The sequence below is a fragment of the Trachurus trachurus genome (genome assembly GCF_905171665.1).
Source record: "Trachurus trachurus genome assembly, chromosome: 3".
NCBI classification, from domain to species: Eukaryota; Metazoa; Chordata; class Actinopteri; order Carangiformes; family Carangidae; genus Trachurus; species Trachurus trachurus.
In genome coordinates, this window is record NC_139893.1 from 19339046 (window position 1) to 19358011 (window position 18966).

Genomic DNA, 18966 nt, shown 5'->3' on the forward strand with positions numbered 1-18966 from the left:
CTCACTTCTCAGTTTATTAAGTCTGTGAAACCTCATTGTGAATGTTGCAGGATGGTGTTACACTAGTATGAATGTTACGAATCTGATGAAAGAAGTAGATAAAATAGGCACAGTCAACTCATTAGGTATAGGGCTATACATATACAGTCGGAAACTGCTGATTGAGAAGCTCGTGCAGACTGTAATAGGCTACATGTAGAACATATGGCTAGAGGTCCTCAGATAGCCTACTACAGATCATGCAATTATATACGGAGTGCTGCTGATATCAAGAACATAATATGTGAGGAATATGTTTGTGTAGGCGTTCTCGAAAAGCCCACAAGATGGCGCAGTTTCATTAGAATAAATCTCAGTTGGTCATGCCCTATAAAGAAAGCCCTGACTCTTCAACATAGGTGAATGCTCCACTCTTGCAAGCAAAAAGTGGTTTGCTTTAATGTGATATTAGTGATTACGCTCCTCTTTTTTTTTTAGTGATCCATGATCATTTTTATGTTTAGGGTTCACTGAGTCTTAAATTAGTAAGAGTAATGATGACAGAAAAAAGGGGCTTTAAAGAAGGACTTCACAATTTATAACTGAGGTAAGATGTAGGCTGTGGTGGTTCTAATCAGTCTTTCTAATCAATTTTGTTTGACACTGTCAACATTTGACATTGACAACATTGTCCCATTGTGAAAGATGCATATGAAATGGATGATTGACGAGATGTAAGGGGCATGCAAAAGGAAAAAAAACAACTTTAACTTTTTCACAACTGAGATCCAGTGAAAGTGAAGCAAAATATGATTTGTCTTGAGTTATACTGCGAGATTACAGAATACAACAAAATGACAGAAGATAGTAAAAATAACATTCAAAGGCAGATGCTATGGACCTAAAATTGGAATAGGTCTGATGATAAAATGGACAAATGAAAAAGCACTGCTGATGGTTGACTAATTTTAGGAATTTGGTACTTCATTTTTTCATTCTATCATTTTGTTTGTGTGGCCATTCTCAGCGGATAAGTTTAAGGCCGAATTTCTTCCAGGAGCCAATACTGCTAGCTCTGCCAAGATCAAGTGCCCTGTAAGCCTACAGTAAGGGCTCCATCTTGTCTTGGAACCGGCTTTTATTTGTAAGTGATTTGATGACAGTGAGTATGTTCCCCACAGTGACCAACTACTGTACAGAAGGCATTATGACCCCTTACTTCCAGCATTGTTGTGGAGAATATCACAGCAATAATATAGAGTGGGCTAATGACTGTGGTGGGTTTGTTGTCTGTTGGCTCTCGTGTACACTGGGATAATTTCAGGTTATAAATATGACCCCTGATTCTACGATTAGCATGTGCTTCATGTTAAGTGTTTGGTGGCTGCTCTCAGGCTTCACAACACAGTGGTGACTGAGAACGTGAAGGGAGGCAAGGGGGTGTTGTGGCCAAACAGAGGTGTAATCAACAAAGTGTTTGTTTTGGTCTGAGATGCAGGTTGTGTATTGCGACATCTTGTGGCAGTTACGATAATGACAACAAATATATTACTTATTGAGGCCATTTTACCTCCACAATGAGTACTTCTATTTTAAAATGTATTGCTAGAGAAAAAAATACTTTGCACATCTATTTGTTGGACAGGTGCGTAGGAAAGGGACGAAGAGATCTGCAAATGTACCGAATATACAGAATCCAGCAAGATGGCCTCTCCTCAGCGCAAACTTGCCTGAGGAAGGTTACAGGACAGTCTGTATATTCAGTAAAAATGTATTGCTAAAATTCATGCAGGACTTTCACTTGTAGCACAATACTTTAACATCATGTTGCTACTTTTGCTGACAGAAAACGATCTGAAACACGCTTCCACCGCTGTTATTTATTGTTTGGTTGCTATGCTCACAAGCTTGATTATCAACTCCTGTAACTATGTCAGCCCACCACACCCACTGCTGAAAACTATATGGAGCTCCTCCTCCTGTTCATCACTAACCCACATTTTATTGACCATCTTTCATCTTTATTGATGACAGTAACAAAGTGCACAAGCATTAAAAACAACACAAAACACAATGACTGTATTGCTAAAACCCAAGGAAGAAAAGAGAATATAAAAAAGATTATTACACAATACTACTGCAGTACTCTTGTCATGATTCCATCATGCAGCAAACCTATACAGCCTCTTGAGGCAACCTGTGCCTTTAATCTTTCTGTACCATTAGTGAAGGGAAATGCATCATGGAGTTGCCATGGCAATAATTTGGTCTCCATATTGTGTGGTTCCCTTGTATAGTCCTACAAAAAGTGCTAACCAAATGAAGAATAATGTGTGCCTGCGAATACTACTACTGACATTCAGAGAATACTAAGTAGTCCCATCAGACATAGTTACACTGGATATAAGTTGTGTATATATATATGTATATTTAGGACTATATGCAAAAAGCAATCTCTAAAGCACCATTTTCGGTCAGACACATTGTGCAAATTCATTTTTTCAAATGTATTGCTCAACAATGACAAAATTAATTAATTAAAACTGATACATTTATAAAACTGCATCTAGTACACTGGACATAAAAGTGATTCTAAATCAACATGAATTCCTCATATGGTGTAAAACAACCTTTCAGAATCAAATTTGCATAAAACGGCAATATCTCACAGCACAGTATAGCACTGCGTTCAATGCAGTGTGGACATACCTGATGTCTGAGTTTTAAAAAACAAACAAAAAAACTATAAAACAATAAAAGAGGGGGTACATACTGTAATAAATCTGCATCAGCATAACAAATACAATGTCAATATCACACAGTAATATAGCAAATATCCAGTTGCCTATGTTCAGCCTGGTAGAAGGTCCCAAAGTGCCTTTCTACAAAGCTGGAGGCTTGTTATACAGGCTGGAAGGGACAGGTCTCCCACAGAAGCTTGCATAGTTGCCAGGATAAAAACTTACAACAGTGTGCACTGCGGCGACCTCAAGTTGTGTACGATACTATAGCAATGTCCTTGTGAGGCCAGACATCGTTACAGGAATTAGCAAGTTGCAAGACATTTTGAAAATGCTCAACAACCGAGCCAGTCCTTTGTGATTTCGCCCAACTTGACGATCTTCAAGCTGCTGTCTTCCAGTTTGAAATAGTGGTTGCCTTTGAAGAAGTAGCTGTAATCTGTTAAAACAAGCACAAAGCACAGTGTGTTCTAAATACTTCCTCAAGTTAAACATCCACAGCATAAAAAATTGTTTGTGTAAAACAAGCGGAAAACCATCTTGTAAAACCAGTAAAATAATGAAGCTAATAAAAGCATATAGACTAACAGTTTAATCACTCTCGATCAGGCCTCAGGCCTCTCTCCCTCTCTTTGAATTATGCTAATCAGGAAGTATACAGACGCACCTCTGTGGAAGGGAACAGACTTTCTTTATAGAAATGTGTTTGTTCACTGTGTGGGGAAGGGGCTATGTGATGCTTTCAGTGCTGTGTGTACGTTAGGAGAGCAGTAATGGAAAAATCCCTGGTTGCTTGCCACCGACAAAAATCTACCTACCACCTCTAACCTCAAGGATACATGGCTGACAGTGACAGCCTCAGAGTAAGTTTACCAGTATCATGTCTAAAATTCTCCGCCACAGACCTCTTGTACAGCAACGTCCTGTTCGCTAACAAGCCAAGCAAACACAACCTGTCATGTGTTATTCACTCACAGCAAATTCAAGCATTGAGCAAGAGATATAAAGCAACTGCTCACCCACTGACTGTCTTCTTTTATCAACATTAGACCACAGATGACTCCCTAAGTTCAGAACTCCTCCCTTTGGCCTGTTTTACTTCTTTATTTTGTCTGTTTAGTCAGTTCCTTTAAACAGTTCACTTCTGTTTAGATGGCATCATCACTGCTTGCTGAGTTCTGGTACAGTATATGAAGATTTTTATTGACAGAGGCACAGTTCCAGACTCGCTGATAGAGCTGATTGGATTTGTCTGCAATTTTACCAGGGGGGAAGCCAGACTGCAGAGAACTAGCACACAGCAACAGACATTTACAAATCAAAAGACAAGCAAAAGCAAAAGGATAAAAAAATACTTTCCCTCAACTTAAAGACAGAGAGAAAGGTGCAGGCTCAGGATGCCTTGCTATCTTGTCTCTGTGATGTACAACCGGAACAGTGATCATTGATGGCTTATTATTAAACTGCATCCTCTCCTGATTACGTATTTGCATATTCAGTATATGGTGTATTTGTTTGTTGTTTGCAGTGTTCATGCTGTGACAATGCAATGTGGTCAATGGTGTATTTTAGACATGTTAGTGACATGGCTCTTACTCTGGCAAATAGTAAATCCATTATTTCGCCCAGAATGAATCATTTCCATAAAGATTAACTGTACCGTGAAATTTTGAGCAGACATTTACAGTTCCAAGAGTTTATACCCTCATAAGTTATTATTCCCTGAATGTTTCTCTAGTCCAACCATGATGGTGACCTTTTTGTTTTTAGTTCAATTTCCAATCCACTGATCCACTATCTACTGGATGGATGGAAATTAAGTTTAGTGCAAATATCTACTGCTCAGGATAATGAATACTAATCACTATATTGATCCAATAACTTGTCCTCCACCATCACCAGTAAGTGGAATTGTTCTCTTTTTTCCAATAAAATGTCTTCACATCAACTTGGTCCTGTGGCTTTTCATCTGGCTCTAAGTTAAAAGTTATATTAAATACACATTTATTTTTACCAATGCCATTGAGACTGAAGGAAGAGTCTATGTCATCTGGGATGCCATTCCAAGAATCAGCAATAAGTTTTGGGAAGCCTGGGTCCATCCTCTTCCTGTCTTCGTCATATCTGTACACACACAACAGTAAAATGCATCCTTTAATAAACATACCCATATTTCTCATGGTGATAAAACAGTTAGTCATCAACAATTTGAATCCCCATATTGTTCAAGAGCCAACAGAGCTGTTGTATTTTACAGTACAGTTTGTGTCACACCAAACACTAACTAGATCCAGACGTAGCCCAGTGTTGCAACAAGAGGTAATGACAGCAACAGCACAAGCAAGGGTGTGTCAGTGAAAGGTTTTGGGCTCATGAAGTGTTGCATAGGTTACCTCCAGAATTTGTCCCCAGAAAATAGATAAGTCTTTCTGTTCTTCCTAAAGTTGAATGCAGCATCGATTTTCTGCAGGTCAGTGGGAAGGTCAAGGCTGGACAGCCTCTTGGGGTAACCTCTCTCCAACTCATCTGCTTTGAAGATCCACATCTCGTTGCCTAGGAGGACAAAAGGAGGTAGAGAATAAAGGCATACCAGTATGTTATGTGGATGTTTTTTTTTTAACGTTCAACATGGTTTTATCCAATATTCCTATATATCTAACCAAATATATCATATCTTGCCTGTGAGATTATGCATTAACCATTTAAGGTAGTAAGTAAGTAAGTCTCCTGCGATACCCAACCCTGCTGCTAATGTATTCAAAGCTGACAGATATATTATGTAAATCTCATCAGTATTCAGGAATATTGTCATATTAGTAAAATGCAAAGAATGCATCATAAACCACTAATAACTATGGTGGAATATCTCAAGTGTCCCAAGAGTGCACACACTGCACACTGCACACAAGAGTGCTCGGCCAACATTCCTGCTTCTCCTAATGTTTCAGTTCGCAGAAGTGCTTGACCGTTAAGGGAAAAGCATCCAAATGGTAAAGAGAAAAAGTGAAGACACCTCTTTATTACTTATGGAAGTGGAACTGTCTGTTTCTGAGATCACTACAAAAGCACAGGGATAATATAGACAGCTCATGAAATATGACATCAACACTGAGCAAGGTCTAAATCAGCTGTTTCTTCACAGTTGCTTCTCTTCTCCTGCATACCTGCGAAGAAGACAGTTTTTTCCTCCACTGGGTTTTCATAGGCAGCGTCTATCTTGGCAGGCAGGTCAGGCCAGTAGGTGGCCACCAGCATAGGGCCAGTGGGCTTGCTTCTGAAGTTGACTGATCTGAACAGGAACCTGGCAAACAGAGAATGAGCGAGTGAGCGACTGTAAGGTAGATGAGCCGGGGGTGAAACGAGAGTGAGAGTGAAAGAGGAGCAGCGGGGGTTGATGAGGAGGTGGGGAGAGTGTCTGTGTGTTTGAGAGGGGAGGGGGTGGGGGGTGGCGGGGGTTAGTGCAAGTGCTTCACTGGCTGAGCCAGCCACAATGGCCTGATTCATGAGCATCTGGTTCTCGTTAGGACTAAGGCTGCCGACGCCAGCGGAACAAGACCCATCTTGCCCGGATTTCCAATACACAGCTGCACAACAACGGCCACTTCCCAAACTCTTTTCCACTGACCTATTTTTTAAAAAGAAAAAGAGCTACCAATTGCAAAGATGAGTTATGAAAATGATAAAATAGAGATGTGATCATGCAGATTTCTTTGCACAGTTTTGCCTGTAGCTAAAATTCATGGGCTTTTATTTTGTATCACATCTTGAACATTGACATCATTGTTTTCATTTTGCATCAATATGTTGAAAATACCTTTTCCCAAAGCACTGGTAACGTTTTCCATTTTTGTTGTACCTTTCAGGCAGTCTTTGGTTTCTAGTTTTCTTTTGTACACTGTCATTAAATAACTGCTGAGACTTCAAACCTGGATGTAGTAGTCTATTCTTGTGTTGTCATCAAATCATAGAGGCAAAGTTGATGTTGAAGGTGTGCATGGCATTGAGATGTAACACATAAAAACTTTAAATCAGAAGTTGCCTCTGAAAATGTCAGTATGTGTTAAGTTTCAGATTTGCTCTAATTGGACAAAGATTGGCAAGTTACGAAAAAGTTTGTAAGCACAGTTGACTCATAGGATAATAATGCCAGCATGTAGTTCACATTCACCGTTTACCGTTATCTGTCTTCACTGTCATTAGAGCATTAACTGCTGTGGCTTCACATCAAAAGTATCCTACTTCTTTATTTTGAAACAGCAAAAACAAAACCGATTGCCAAACAATGGTTGTTTTTGGAATCCTGTCAGTGGCTACATAACTCCAACTCCTCAGCAGCGCAACAAACTTTACTACTTACTACCTACTGTTGTATGGAAAAACACTGGCATCACGTGCAGCAAAAATTGCGGTTGAGATTATTCTTGCTTAACTTCTATCTTGAAATGACATGAGTTTGTTTGGTTGTGTTGACCAGTTGCTATTTGACAAGTGGCTGAAAGAGTGTCATAGTGTAGTTGTAGTAAACTGCAATTCCTGTTAGGGCTAAGTTATTATTTTTTAGTAAGGATGACTACTGATGTCCAATGCAAACAGGCCCCCAAATTATGACAATTAAGATCAACCTTAGTCTGTGGCTACATGCTAGGATACAGAGCCATGAAAATGTTTAGCCCATTTATTGTGTAAACCTATAATCATAATTAGGACCCTAATTTGTACGTTGGCCAAACTGTTTCTATGATATGGACGGTATAATTGGTTTCTCTCTACATCTCCAGACAGACAGAGACACTTAAGTGCTGAGCTCAGGGAGCATTGCTCATTGCATCATGTCGAGATTTGTCCTAAATCGTAAATATGCCGAGCTAGGAGAAAGGTGGGGATCAGCTTGTATAACAAAGGAGTCAAGTGAGCATCAGTCCCAGAGCCCAGAGGGCACTACTCTCTCCCTGAAGCTAGCTTAATACAGGGCTTTGCAGCTTACAAGCCTAATATGGCCTTCTGGCAACTCATTAAGTCAGAGTGAAGGTCAGAACAACAGGCCCTTACTGAAACTTGACTAATCTCAGACTTTGTAGAGTTATACTCTCTTGTACGCTCACTTCAGTGACTTGAGAGAACCCTGCCTTCAATTTTTCTCCCTTGCCTTCAGACGACTGTCTTACAGTCTTCTTGAGCACTGACACATTTTCACATAACATAATGGAAATTAAAGCGTATCAAATGAATAATTGCTCAAAATTATCATACAGCACAAAGCCCGACAATCACACAAGAGCCAGCAAAGACAGTGATCTGCCGAACAAACCACTGCAAAGGATAATGATAGTTTAAACATATGTTGAAATAGGCCAAGCTGCAGAAAACCAAGTGGCCGAATGGCTGAGTCCCATCATTCAAATAGCACACAGAGCTCATAGTGAATCTGAGATAGAGATACTATGAAAAATATCTTTTAAAAAAAAGTATTGAAGGAAATGTCGTCCAATGGTACCCAATCATAAAGGGCAGAACAGATGATGTGTTAAATACTTGTATGTTTATCTTTTTTTTTTCACAGTAGCTCCGTCTGACTCATCAAAGAGAATAAAGTTTCAGAACAGCTTGGTTTCCAACAACTGGGCCAAAGAATCATGGTCCACAGAGCACTATGTGAGTTCATGTGCTGCTCTGTCAATCGCTGCAAAAGTGTGGAAAAGAAGCACAGCAATGTGAAAAATGATTCCGTACTGAAGCAGGATTTGTGAGTAGGATTGCAGCTTATTTCTCTCAGTTTTTAAGTTCAGGTTCTCAGGGGAGGAAGACCAGGCTAAGTGAAAGACTACACTCTTTGGTACGGACGTCTGCTGGCCTGTTTACTTTGGACAATTTTCCAAAACGGCCATGAGTGATATACAACTCTGTGAGCAGATATTACACAGTACTTGGAAAAAAAAAAAAAAAAAACTAGGAGGAGACACTGTTTTTGTTTTCTATCAGATCCTTTCCCCACATTATTGTTTTTGTTCAACTGGATGAAAATCTGACTGTACAAAATTTAATCTGGTTTTGAGACTGCCCACCTTTGTCCAGGAAAATGCACTGACTCACAATGACTGTTAACCAAACCACAGCACTTCATGAAACTCCTCTTCAACACAGGGTTGGCCAGTAGACACAGTAATCTTAAAAGACTTTGGATTCACTGGCGCCGGCAGAGGACAGAACTGTGTTTATGACTGATGACTGTTTTCATTGTCACTGCATGCATGGAGAAATAACTTGTTTTTCCCTCTTACTAATTGTCACGTCATGAAACAATCATCGAACCCTTAATCTTCAAATGACACAATAAGACTACAATAAAAAAAAAACAACGACCAGAAAACCTAATTTCTAAATGGCTTTGTTGGGGAAATGATTATGAAATGCAACTTGTGTAGACTGCCTTATTTCACTTACACAAGTCATAAAGCCAGAAGTAGGCTATTGGGTTTTGTTTGTCGTTCTTCCCATAGATCACAGACAGGAAATTCAGCCAGACTTTGGCAGCAAGCTCCGAGACAGCAAAACATGGAGCTAATGAAAACATTACAGCCAGCACATTCAAACCATGCACATTTGGTGAAGTCTACTTTGGGTCAAAGCAATACTAGGACTTCCTGTTTGATGTGATTACCTGTCTTTGAAGAAGAAGGTCTCTCCTCTGATTTGTGCTACAGCATCAAAGATAACTGGTTCCTTACAGATGTCCATTGGAGTGACTGGACCCTGAGTTGGAGGCAGAGGCTTGTCTGTCGGCACACCTGATTTGAAGAGATTTACCAGTATTTTTCATCTTTCAGGGATTAATTACAGATTTATAGTCAGTCATGGATTCTGTTAAGGAAATCATACTTTTTTTGTTCTCAGATTAGACTTAATCCCTGTCCGGGAAACTAGCCACAAATGACATTCCATCTCACCATAGAGCTCCTGGATGCCTTTGATGTCATCCTGAGAAAGTCTGAAGTCTTTAGTAAAGGTGTAAATTGGGGCCATCAATGCTCCGGGGTCCTGAGAGTGCTCCAAGCCAAGGGCATGACCAAACTCATGGGCTGCCACCAGGAACAAACTGTAACCTGAAAACATGTAACAAAATGAACACTGAGAATTATCACATCAGGGACAGTTGATTAAGTCTAATTAGGTGAGTATGATGAATTAATCTGTAAGGGGCGATCTATTGTTTTGTTCTGCCACCAATCAGGTTTTTTTGGTGGGAGGCTGGGAGCAGGTGGTGTTATTTGTTGCTTGAGAAGAGCTACAGACATCACTGCATTTATAAGACAAGAGGATACCTAATTAACTCTTTAAGCAGCGATAACTCATCAGGGCAGACTGGAGGTTCCAGTGGGTCCCTATTGAAAAGTGACTAGATGCTGGTTAGCATGCTTACGTCAGGAGACAAGACATGATAAAGTTGGTAACACTGGCACTGCTGTCCACTGCTGGAGACAGCTCTTGGTGAGGAAAGAAATGAAGTTTGATGCAGAAATTGCAATGTTTCTTTGAGACTGCTGACTATGTAATAACATTAGTAATAAACACTTAATCAATAAATAAAATCTCCCTCAGTTCTGAACGACAGACAGTTTGAGATACTGAGGGTAACTGATATAGCTTTCGTAATCTTCTAAACTGTTGCACACGTTCTTTGTGGCAAAGTCATTTGGCTGGTATTACCACAACTACAGCAAGAACTGTCCACAAATATGACCCATGTCTTCATACCTTGGTCAGGACAGAAACCCCATTTGCGGTCATCATCATAGCTCTTGGTTGTGGCGCACCACATTTTGCCGTCGCTACGTCCAGATGTGGTGCAGGACTCATAGGTGTCTCCCAGGAAGGTGAAGGGGAAGACACAGGGGCTTCCTTCTGCATTTCCTCCCACCGTTGACATGGCTGGAGGGGAGAAAACAAAAAGTTAAACTGTAAAAGGGGGAAAAAGTGAAATGTGCAATGGCCTCAGTTCATCTCACTGTCTTATGAACTCATTCATATGCCAATCCTTTTTTTTTCTCCTCTGGAGCACTTTGGTTTGTATTATATTGTGAAACTGAGGCAGATGATGTTGAAAACAACATCATGAAAGCAGCTGGCATAACACACACAACATCAATAACTAATCCACCTGGAACAAAACCAAGAAGCACCCGCCCAAATTGATTTTCTTTCAGAGAGATCATTTTCAATTTGGCAAAACTGGTTTTGTGCTGCGTTAAAGAAAAAAAATAATTTCTTATTCAGCACAAGCTAACACACAAGGCTTTACAACAAAGCTACATTCCCAATCAATTAGAACCAGATGAAAGCCCCAGTGGCTGTACTGCTCTCGGTCTATCTCGCTGTCTCTCCCTCCCTACTACACTACCTCAACCCTAAAACCATTCCCACTGACAGCATGGAAAATAAGCCCTGCCACTGCACATTAAAATACTTTCGCAGCCATTCAGCAGACCACGAGCAAGACCGAAAACCCCAACTGCAGCATTCCAGCACACAGGATAAACACAGACAGTAAAATGTACTATGTGCATCTATGCAAGCACATAAACTGGAGACAATGAATTTACAGGTCTGCACACCTACAGTACACCATGTGAGCATCTTTATGACAGTGAAGGAAACTACAGTAAGGTTTTACTTGGCTGCATCGTAGTTGACTGTGTGATGAGCATAGTCTGACACAATAAACACTGTATGACACCACCAACCTGTTTCAGGGCAAAATCCAAAGCTTTTGTCACGGTCATAGTCGTCAGTCGTGGCACACCAGCGGTAACCATCATCTCTGCCCTGAGTGGTGCATCCATCATACTTCTCCCCCTGAAAGTTGAAGGGGAACTTACATGGAGAGCCATCTGCATTGCCACCCATGGTGAATAGCACTGTAGAACAAAGGTAAACAAGTTAAAATGTAGATTTGACATAATAAACAGACTGTAATGACATAATTGACATCTTAATTAATGCTTTAATGGCTTACAATGAATCAGCTACAGTTCCTACATGATCACTACAAGACCCTTTGACCCCTGAGTGATGATTTAAGGCACATTTTAAGAGAGAAAGATAAACTATAATTAAGAAAAAAATGTGGACTGGGACTTTACATCAATACAAAAGTTTAACAAAACAGACGGCTCCAGTACAAACAGTTCTCAGCCATGTTCTCATCATATAAAACAACTTACTACATGTGTACTTTGGCAGTTTGTTGTAATGGGCATGTGATCATGTAAGTACCATGGACAGCAACATAACACAGATAAACAAAATGTTTGACAAAGCCCAGTGTTCTAAAGTGGGGCAATAACTTGGAAAAGAAATATTCCATCTTCTACTCCAAAAAAAAAAAAAAACACTGTTTCCTGGCATACAGTCCAACCTACTTTCTTTCTGTCCAAAATCAGCAGAGCAGCTTTGAATATAGCAATAATCTGATATGAGGCTGTACTTTGGCTCTATAGGAAACACTTTTACCAAACTACTTTGACTTTGTGGTTGAGTAAGACACAAGTAAAACACGGCAACAGTGCTGCTAAGGTCGAGTGGGAAAAGTCTAGACCATGGAAGAATATGTTGCAATGAGATGCTGCAATGTTATATTTATTATATGCTGTGCATTGCTTCAAAAAAAATTTAAGGAAACCACATGACAAACTTACATTCATGAGGGCAGAATCCATATTTGCCATCGTCATCAAAGTTGTAAGTGGTGGAGCACCACAGGAAGCCGTCATCACGACCCTGGGACGTACAGCTGTTGTACTCAGTGCCCATGAACAGGAAGGGGAATTTACAGAACTCCCCATCAGCATTGCCAAACTTCGCCTTCACCACTGTTAAAAAGATAAATACTTGGTGACGCTACAGCTCATTTACTGTAATTCTTTCATACACTGTTGAAAGACTACCTACCCAACCAGGTTTCAGAGTTTATATTAAGTGTTATGGGAAATAGCTTACTTTGACACAACTGATAAATTCAGACAAGAGAATCTGAATAATGTGAAATAAATACAGAATATCTGGGCCACAGTGTGCAAATATAAATGCGGGCAAAGAAATTGTTTTCTTTCAAGCTTCCAGATGGCTGAGATTTACCATACTGAGTGCCAAAAAGTTCAGACACGGTTAAGACAATCAAAACAAAGTGTTTCAAAGTCAAAATAGTGTTATCAATGTCAAAACGAAGTGTTCTGGCGTTTCATCTGACACATACTTACCCTGTTAATCAAATTCACAGTCCATGTACTATACAATTTGATTTAATTTGTAAATGTAAATAAAAGACTGGACATCTATTTTACTGGTACTAATGCTGTTAGAAAATAGTGCAGGCCCCAGTCTGTGCTTTCACAAATAGCATTTCTCCATTACCTTGGCCCTCTCCCAGTGTCCACTGCTCATCATCATCGAAGTGGGAATCTCCCCCAATCCCTGGCCCTGGAGCGAAGGCATGAGCCAAGAGGCCATCTTTGCCATCAAAGGGGTAACCGTCTCCATGCTCTGTTGATGACATCATTCAAATTAACCAATCAATGTACATCCTGTGTTCTCACGTGACACTGCTCCTTCACTATTACTCAACAAGACAGTAACCTTTTGATCGACTGTTTTTTCAAGCCTGGTCTCTATTTTCCTCTTTAAAGTAGAAGGCAACTGCACTTGATAAGTTGGTTATTAAAATGCTTAAAAGATCAATTTCAGCAAATCTTTGAATTTGAATTTCAGATATAATTCCTGTGCCGTATTAAGACTCCATTAAGCATTTCTGAGATCTGAACAGTAATCACTACTGTTTTCCATATCATCGAACAAGAATTCAAAATGTGGCAGTTGTAATAAACTCAGTTTTTTGAGGCCACATGAGATCATTTTTCTTAAAAGATAAACTTTGTAAATGATATTTGAGTTGCAGGCATGATCTCTCATTGCAGTTGTATGATATTCCACAGATAACAATGATCCATATACTGCCCTGTCCATACACATGTCATACCATTGCGGCCAAAGTTAATCATGATGTCTGCCTCTCCGTCCATGATGCGAGTAAATGAGAGTGGGGTGACATCACTCCATACTTTGAAGGCTCTGAAGAAAGCATCATTTATGACTTCCTCATCCAGATCAGGAGTGTATCCCAGAATTCTACAGGGTAAACAAAAAGTTAGTTTCACTCGAAACCCAGACAACTCATCACAGTTAGTAAAGGCCAATGTAATCAGCAATTTCATTCGGCATCACGTTTTGAAAGACATATAAACCTATCAGTGGTTCAGTAGACCTCTTTCTCTTCATAAGATCATGGAAAAGAATCCAGCTAAAGCCAGCCAATAACAGTATGAGTCATCTGGTGAAAATGCTTCTTGAAACAATGTTCAGCCTCAAATTCAGAAAAAAAAACCTCACAAGCACCCAGATATATGCCTGTCTACACAGTCCTTTTCCTAAAAACAGTCTAAGATCTCTTCGTTGTTATTGTCTTTGGCTCGCAGTCTTCCTTTCAAACAACACAGGCAGACGGACTAGAATGATCAGGGCACACACAAAACCGCTGATATAAATAAACCAATTCCACATTGTTGTAAACCTCAAACAGAATGAAAACAAAAGACCTGACACATACTGTGTAGGAATGCTGGTGTTAGCAAGACACAAGATGCAAGCACTTCACGATTGGGTGGATGGGAGAGGGGTGGACAGGGGGAGTGAAGAGAAGGTGGGGGAGGTCAGCTGGGGCCAAGCTGTGGGCCCATCTCTCAAAGCAAACAGACTCTGGCCTTGAATTTATGCCTTTTTGCACTCATCAAAGATTGTTTTGGTAAGTAGAAAAAACTGGCAGACTAAATTGTTATGGAGTGACTCAGACATAATCTAAGTAGGATTTCTCAGCACTTACAGTTTGCTTTATGGGCAACAGTTGGGTGGGGTCAGGATTTCTAACTCTCTGACATCATAAGTGATGTCCTGATGAAGGAGACGACATGCATCAGTAACACTGGGTTCTTTGTAAATATTATCACCTTTTTGAGCGACACTGTTAAAAACCTTCTTGATATCATTAGTTGAGTTCAATAACCAAGGCAGAAAAAATGGGACTCTCCCATCATAAAATGGCCCTTGCAGGAATTCACTCTTAGTGCAGGATAATCCAGAGTTTCTCCACTAACGTGCAGGTAATGGTATTTCTCTGACCTGTAGGTGATGCCTTTCTGCTGCCACATTGGTTTCCTGTGGAAGAAGTTGTAATTGGCCACATCTGGGACGCCACAGCGGGGCTTTTTCATGATATCCACAGTTTTGGCATCAATCTCTCCAGTTTCTTGCAGAGAAAAGAACTTCTGCATTTTCTTCAATGTGTCCTTTAGCACCATAAGGTTACATCTGTCTTGTGGGCATCCATAAAACTTATTCAGGTAGTGCTAAAAGAGAAAAATATGAAAACATCATTTTAACACTCTTTAATTAGTCCAATGCATACATGAATACATTAATAGAAACTATTAGGCGACTCTGCGAATCAGAGTTGTTGTATTCACAGCTGACTGGTTGACATAGATGTAGTTAGAGGGGAAAAAAACAACCAATAAACTTACCAGTGCAACTTCTTTGTCTGATCGAGGGGTAGTATCGTCTCCAGGAAACCTGATAATAGGCGAAGGGGCAGCGTATGTTGCTTGAAAGACGATGAACTGAACCAAAAACAATTTGAGAACAATCCGACGACAACTAAATATCGTCGGAAAACCCATTTTCCACAACTTGACGGAACTATCTAAAGTGTGGATAATGCCGTTCCGTCCGGGTTGCGATCCTTTCAGCCCGTCAGCTTGTGTTGCCTCTGCTCCTCTGGAGAATTTTTTTCTCCTTAACGGGACATCCTGCACCTCGGCTCTATGAACTTTCTCAGTTATGCTTGCACATGCACTTTTTCCCCCGACGCTTTCTGCGCAGTCTCCAGGTTGGGAAAGAGGAGCAGGGGGATAACTTCATGCTTACTCATATGGTTGGATTTCTGAGTCGCTCTTGTTTTTACTGGAAACCTCGAATGGAGTTTTCAGGCGGATTGCTGTGGGATTAAATGACATGACGTCCTGACGTGACATAGGCTACTGATTCGAGGCAATTTCATATAGGTCTACACAAACACGACATATTTAGTGACCTCATCAAATAATTCAGTTACATTTAATTAAACAATTCTTTTCAACACTTGACATAACTGTCATCAAAAATCCTAAGTAAAATCACATCTGTCTTCTTTGTCTTTTAACGTGATGCTACTCTATGTAGTTTGATGACATGGCCATATTGCAAGAATGCAGCCAGACACACTGTAACACACACACTGAGGTGAACACAGTCCTTCTCTTATGATGGCTTTTGCATAACTTGCAGCTTTTTTTTTTTTTTACCATAACACATAGATGCAGAAAATGATAACCTACAAACTATTTTGTATCTTTGCACATGACTTAATGATAACTAGAAGTGGGCGTTTCCTGTATCTTGCACATCTGTTTATTTCAGTTTGCCTGCCTCACCCCTTAGTAGTCCTAAAACATAAGCCGACCATTTTCACATCAGGAAAACCCCTTTCTTTATCCTGCAGACACACATGTTACTAAAATCACAAAGACAGTTGTGTTTTATAACTTTTAGAGGTGCATTTAGGGGAAGAAACTGACTTAATGTTGCTCAGTATGCACACTTAACAATGAATCAATCTTTTTTTTCCAACAGGGAACCAGGATGTTAATACGAGAAAAGAGAATTATTCCACCAAGTTGTGTTTTACAGACAAAAACATGTATTTTAATGTAAATATCATATGGTTATATGGGGTCACATGATGCAGGACCACAGCGACACCCAGCAACAGACAGGCTAGAGGATATTTGAAGTGCTGTGTTGACATCTGGTGGCAGGATGTGAAAACTCACCTCGCTTTCAGGTCAAAAATACCTATCAACACTGACCTTTTCTGGGTTTATTTTACGTTTTTTGTAGCCTACCACCATTTGTTATGAAAAAAAAAAATCCAACAAAAACAATTCACTCACGCATACACCAAAATGTAATTGCAGGTAATTTTTCACTGAGATAATTTTGAAACTGTAGAGGTTTCTGTCATTTAAATTCTGCATATCTTGCTTGGAAAATGAAAGAGCACATTGTTGATGAAAAAAAAAGAAAAAGAAAATGGTTGGTGTAAATATTTGCAGATGAAATATTTACAGAGGTTGCCAAAATCATCCCAGTGCACTGGAAGTTGGGCTTCCAGGAGTATATCCAGAATGCTCTGTAAATGCAGTGAGGATCTTATCTCTAATTAGCCAACTTAAATCAAACTCATCTTTTATTCATCTTATATCAAACTTATGTTAAACAGATGTGTTAAGCTGCTTTTTCCACCGTCCTTCCCTCACCCTGGGGAGGAGTATTATGTTGGTGCGAATGAATTATCATGTGCAGGATGAAACCAGGGTGCAGATCACTGACTCATTGCAGTTTCAGTGTTTGGTTCTTAATGAATCAGGGCACTCTGTACTAGTGACTCACTGTCTCTGAACTAGAGACACATTTTAGACAAACTGTGCAAAGTGATTCGAGGTTGCAGCAAAGAGCCAGGGTGTCACTGCCCTCTGGTGGTTAACATGGGCCTGACACCTCTGTCTGACATGAGGCCCATGGAGCCAGTCTTCTTTACGGAGTTGTTGTCTACGGCATAGATTTAGGATTTACTCTAACTCTCTTTGACATGTCTTTGTTTCCACTCATACTGGTTTACTCCGAACAGCATATGAAGACTATGTGGACTCTTTAATAGAGAGAGCTGAAGGACTTTTTTTGCAAAGAGATCTGACAGATGGATAGCTCACAAACAGGATTTTGTGGTATATCTTGCAAAGCAATTTCCCTTCCCTTTAGCCAGAGTACTGTAGCATCCCCGGCTAAATGATGGTCGGACTCTCAAACTGATGGTTCACAATGTTTTTATTCCTTGGACCGTATTCAATGTAAACACACCGTAAGAGCTATGAAAAGAAGAAAACAAAATACAGTTACCTTTACTCTTACTTGAAATTACCTTTAACTACCTTTATCACAAACAATCATGTAAGTTGACTCTCTTTTTATCTAATAAACTTATTGTAGACTCACAGGTTTTACTCCATGAATTTAAATATATATTTTAACTGCTACGAATAATATTACAGTCATGAGGGAAAATTCACATTTTAACTGAAAGACAACCTCACATAGAGTGCAATATAAAACAATATTTGACATGAAATTAGCATTTTTAACCGTTCGTTTTTAACCCAATAACAGTTTTTAAACTTAGCAGACCTTATATAAAACAGACAAAATACGTCCTGTTGCATTACTAAAACAACCAACAAGTTAGCTTATAGCTTCATCTCACTTCAATACAGACCGACACGGCAGCTCGCCGATGCTAATAGTAGCTACCGCTAACCACAATACGCTTTATGCATGAAAATATCCACGGCAACCAAACTCGAGCCGGACATAAATACAGCATTAAATGGTAACAACACAAACCTTGTGCCCCTTATTAGCCAGGTGCTAGGGCGTTTCATGTGGGTTAGACACACTTTGCTTGCTTTTAGCATTGAAGACATTCCTTTAGCCTTGCAGAGTCATGCAGACACACTTTTCCTTCTGCCGGTAAACTCCGAAGCACCGGATGTGTACGAGGTCTCAGCGAGACGCTTTCAAAATAAAAGCACTGAATATCCGTCTGCTTAATGTATAAAAAATAAAAGCCTGGCTTTAAAGAATGTTACTAAGTAAACATAAAAACACATTTATAAAAATACTATGCTCATATTAAAGGTCATTTACACTCCCACCAAATCATTACTGTTTTTTCATCCCCTTATTAGATGTAAAGCATGAATGATTTCTAAACCATGTGACCTTTAACCTTTAGTGCTTGAGTCAAAAATGTCCATAAACTCTTCATACTGTAAAGGATAGGTTGTGGAGTGAAGGGGGTGATTAAACAGTCTCTAGGAGCAAGATCAGCTTCTGCACTGGACGTTCAACGATGGATGGCTTGCCAGAACGCTGTCCCTCCTTTCCCATCTTCTGATCTCCAACACGAATCTTCACTCTCCTCACTAGTCCATCTTTATCAGTTACTGTCTCTACAACTTTAGCCAATTTCCACTCGTTGCGAGGCTGA

The 18966-nt window shown here is 39.9% G+C and overlaps 1 protein-coding gene across 1 annotated transcript; it reads right to left on the reverse strand.

The window, feature by feature from the left end:
• Nucleotides 1-1978: 1978 nt before the first annotated feature.
• mmp2 (matrix metallopeptidase 2) lies at nt 1979-15710 on the reverse strand. The gene is made up of 13 exons (XM_084001387.1): nt 15347-15710; nt 14946-15172; nt 13750-13898; nt 13128-13256; nt 12413-12586; nt 11459-11632; nt 10473-10646; nt 9665-9820; nt 9379-9505; nt 5885-6021; nt 5114-5273; nt 4735-4844; nt 1979-3159 (listed from the first exon to the last, which is right to left on the reverse strand). The coding sequence occupies exons 1-13, from the start codon at nt 15500-15502 to the stop codon at nt 3056-3058; spliced, it is 1977 nt and encodes a 658-aa protein (XP_083857513.1). The 5' UTR covers nt 15503-15710; the 3' UTR covers nt 1979-3055.
• Nucleotides 15711-18966: the final 3256 nt, after the last annotated feature.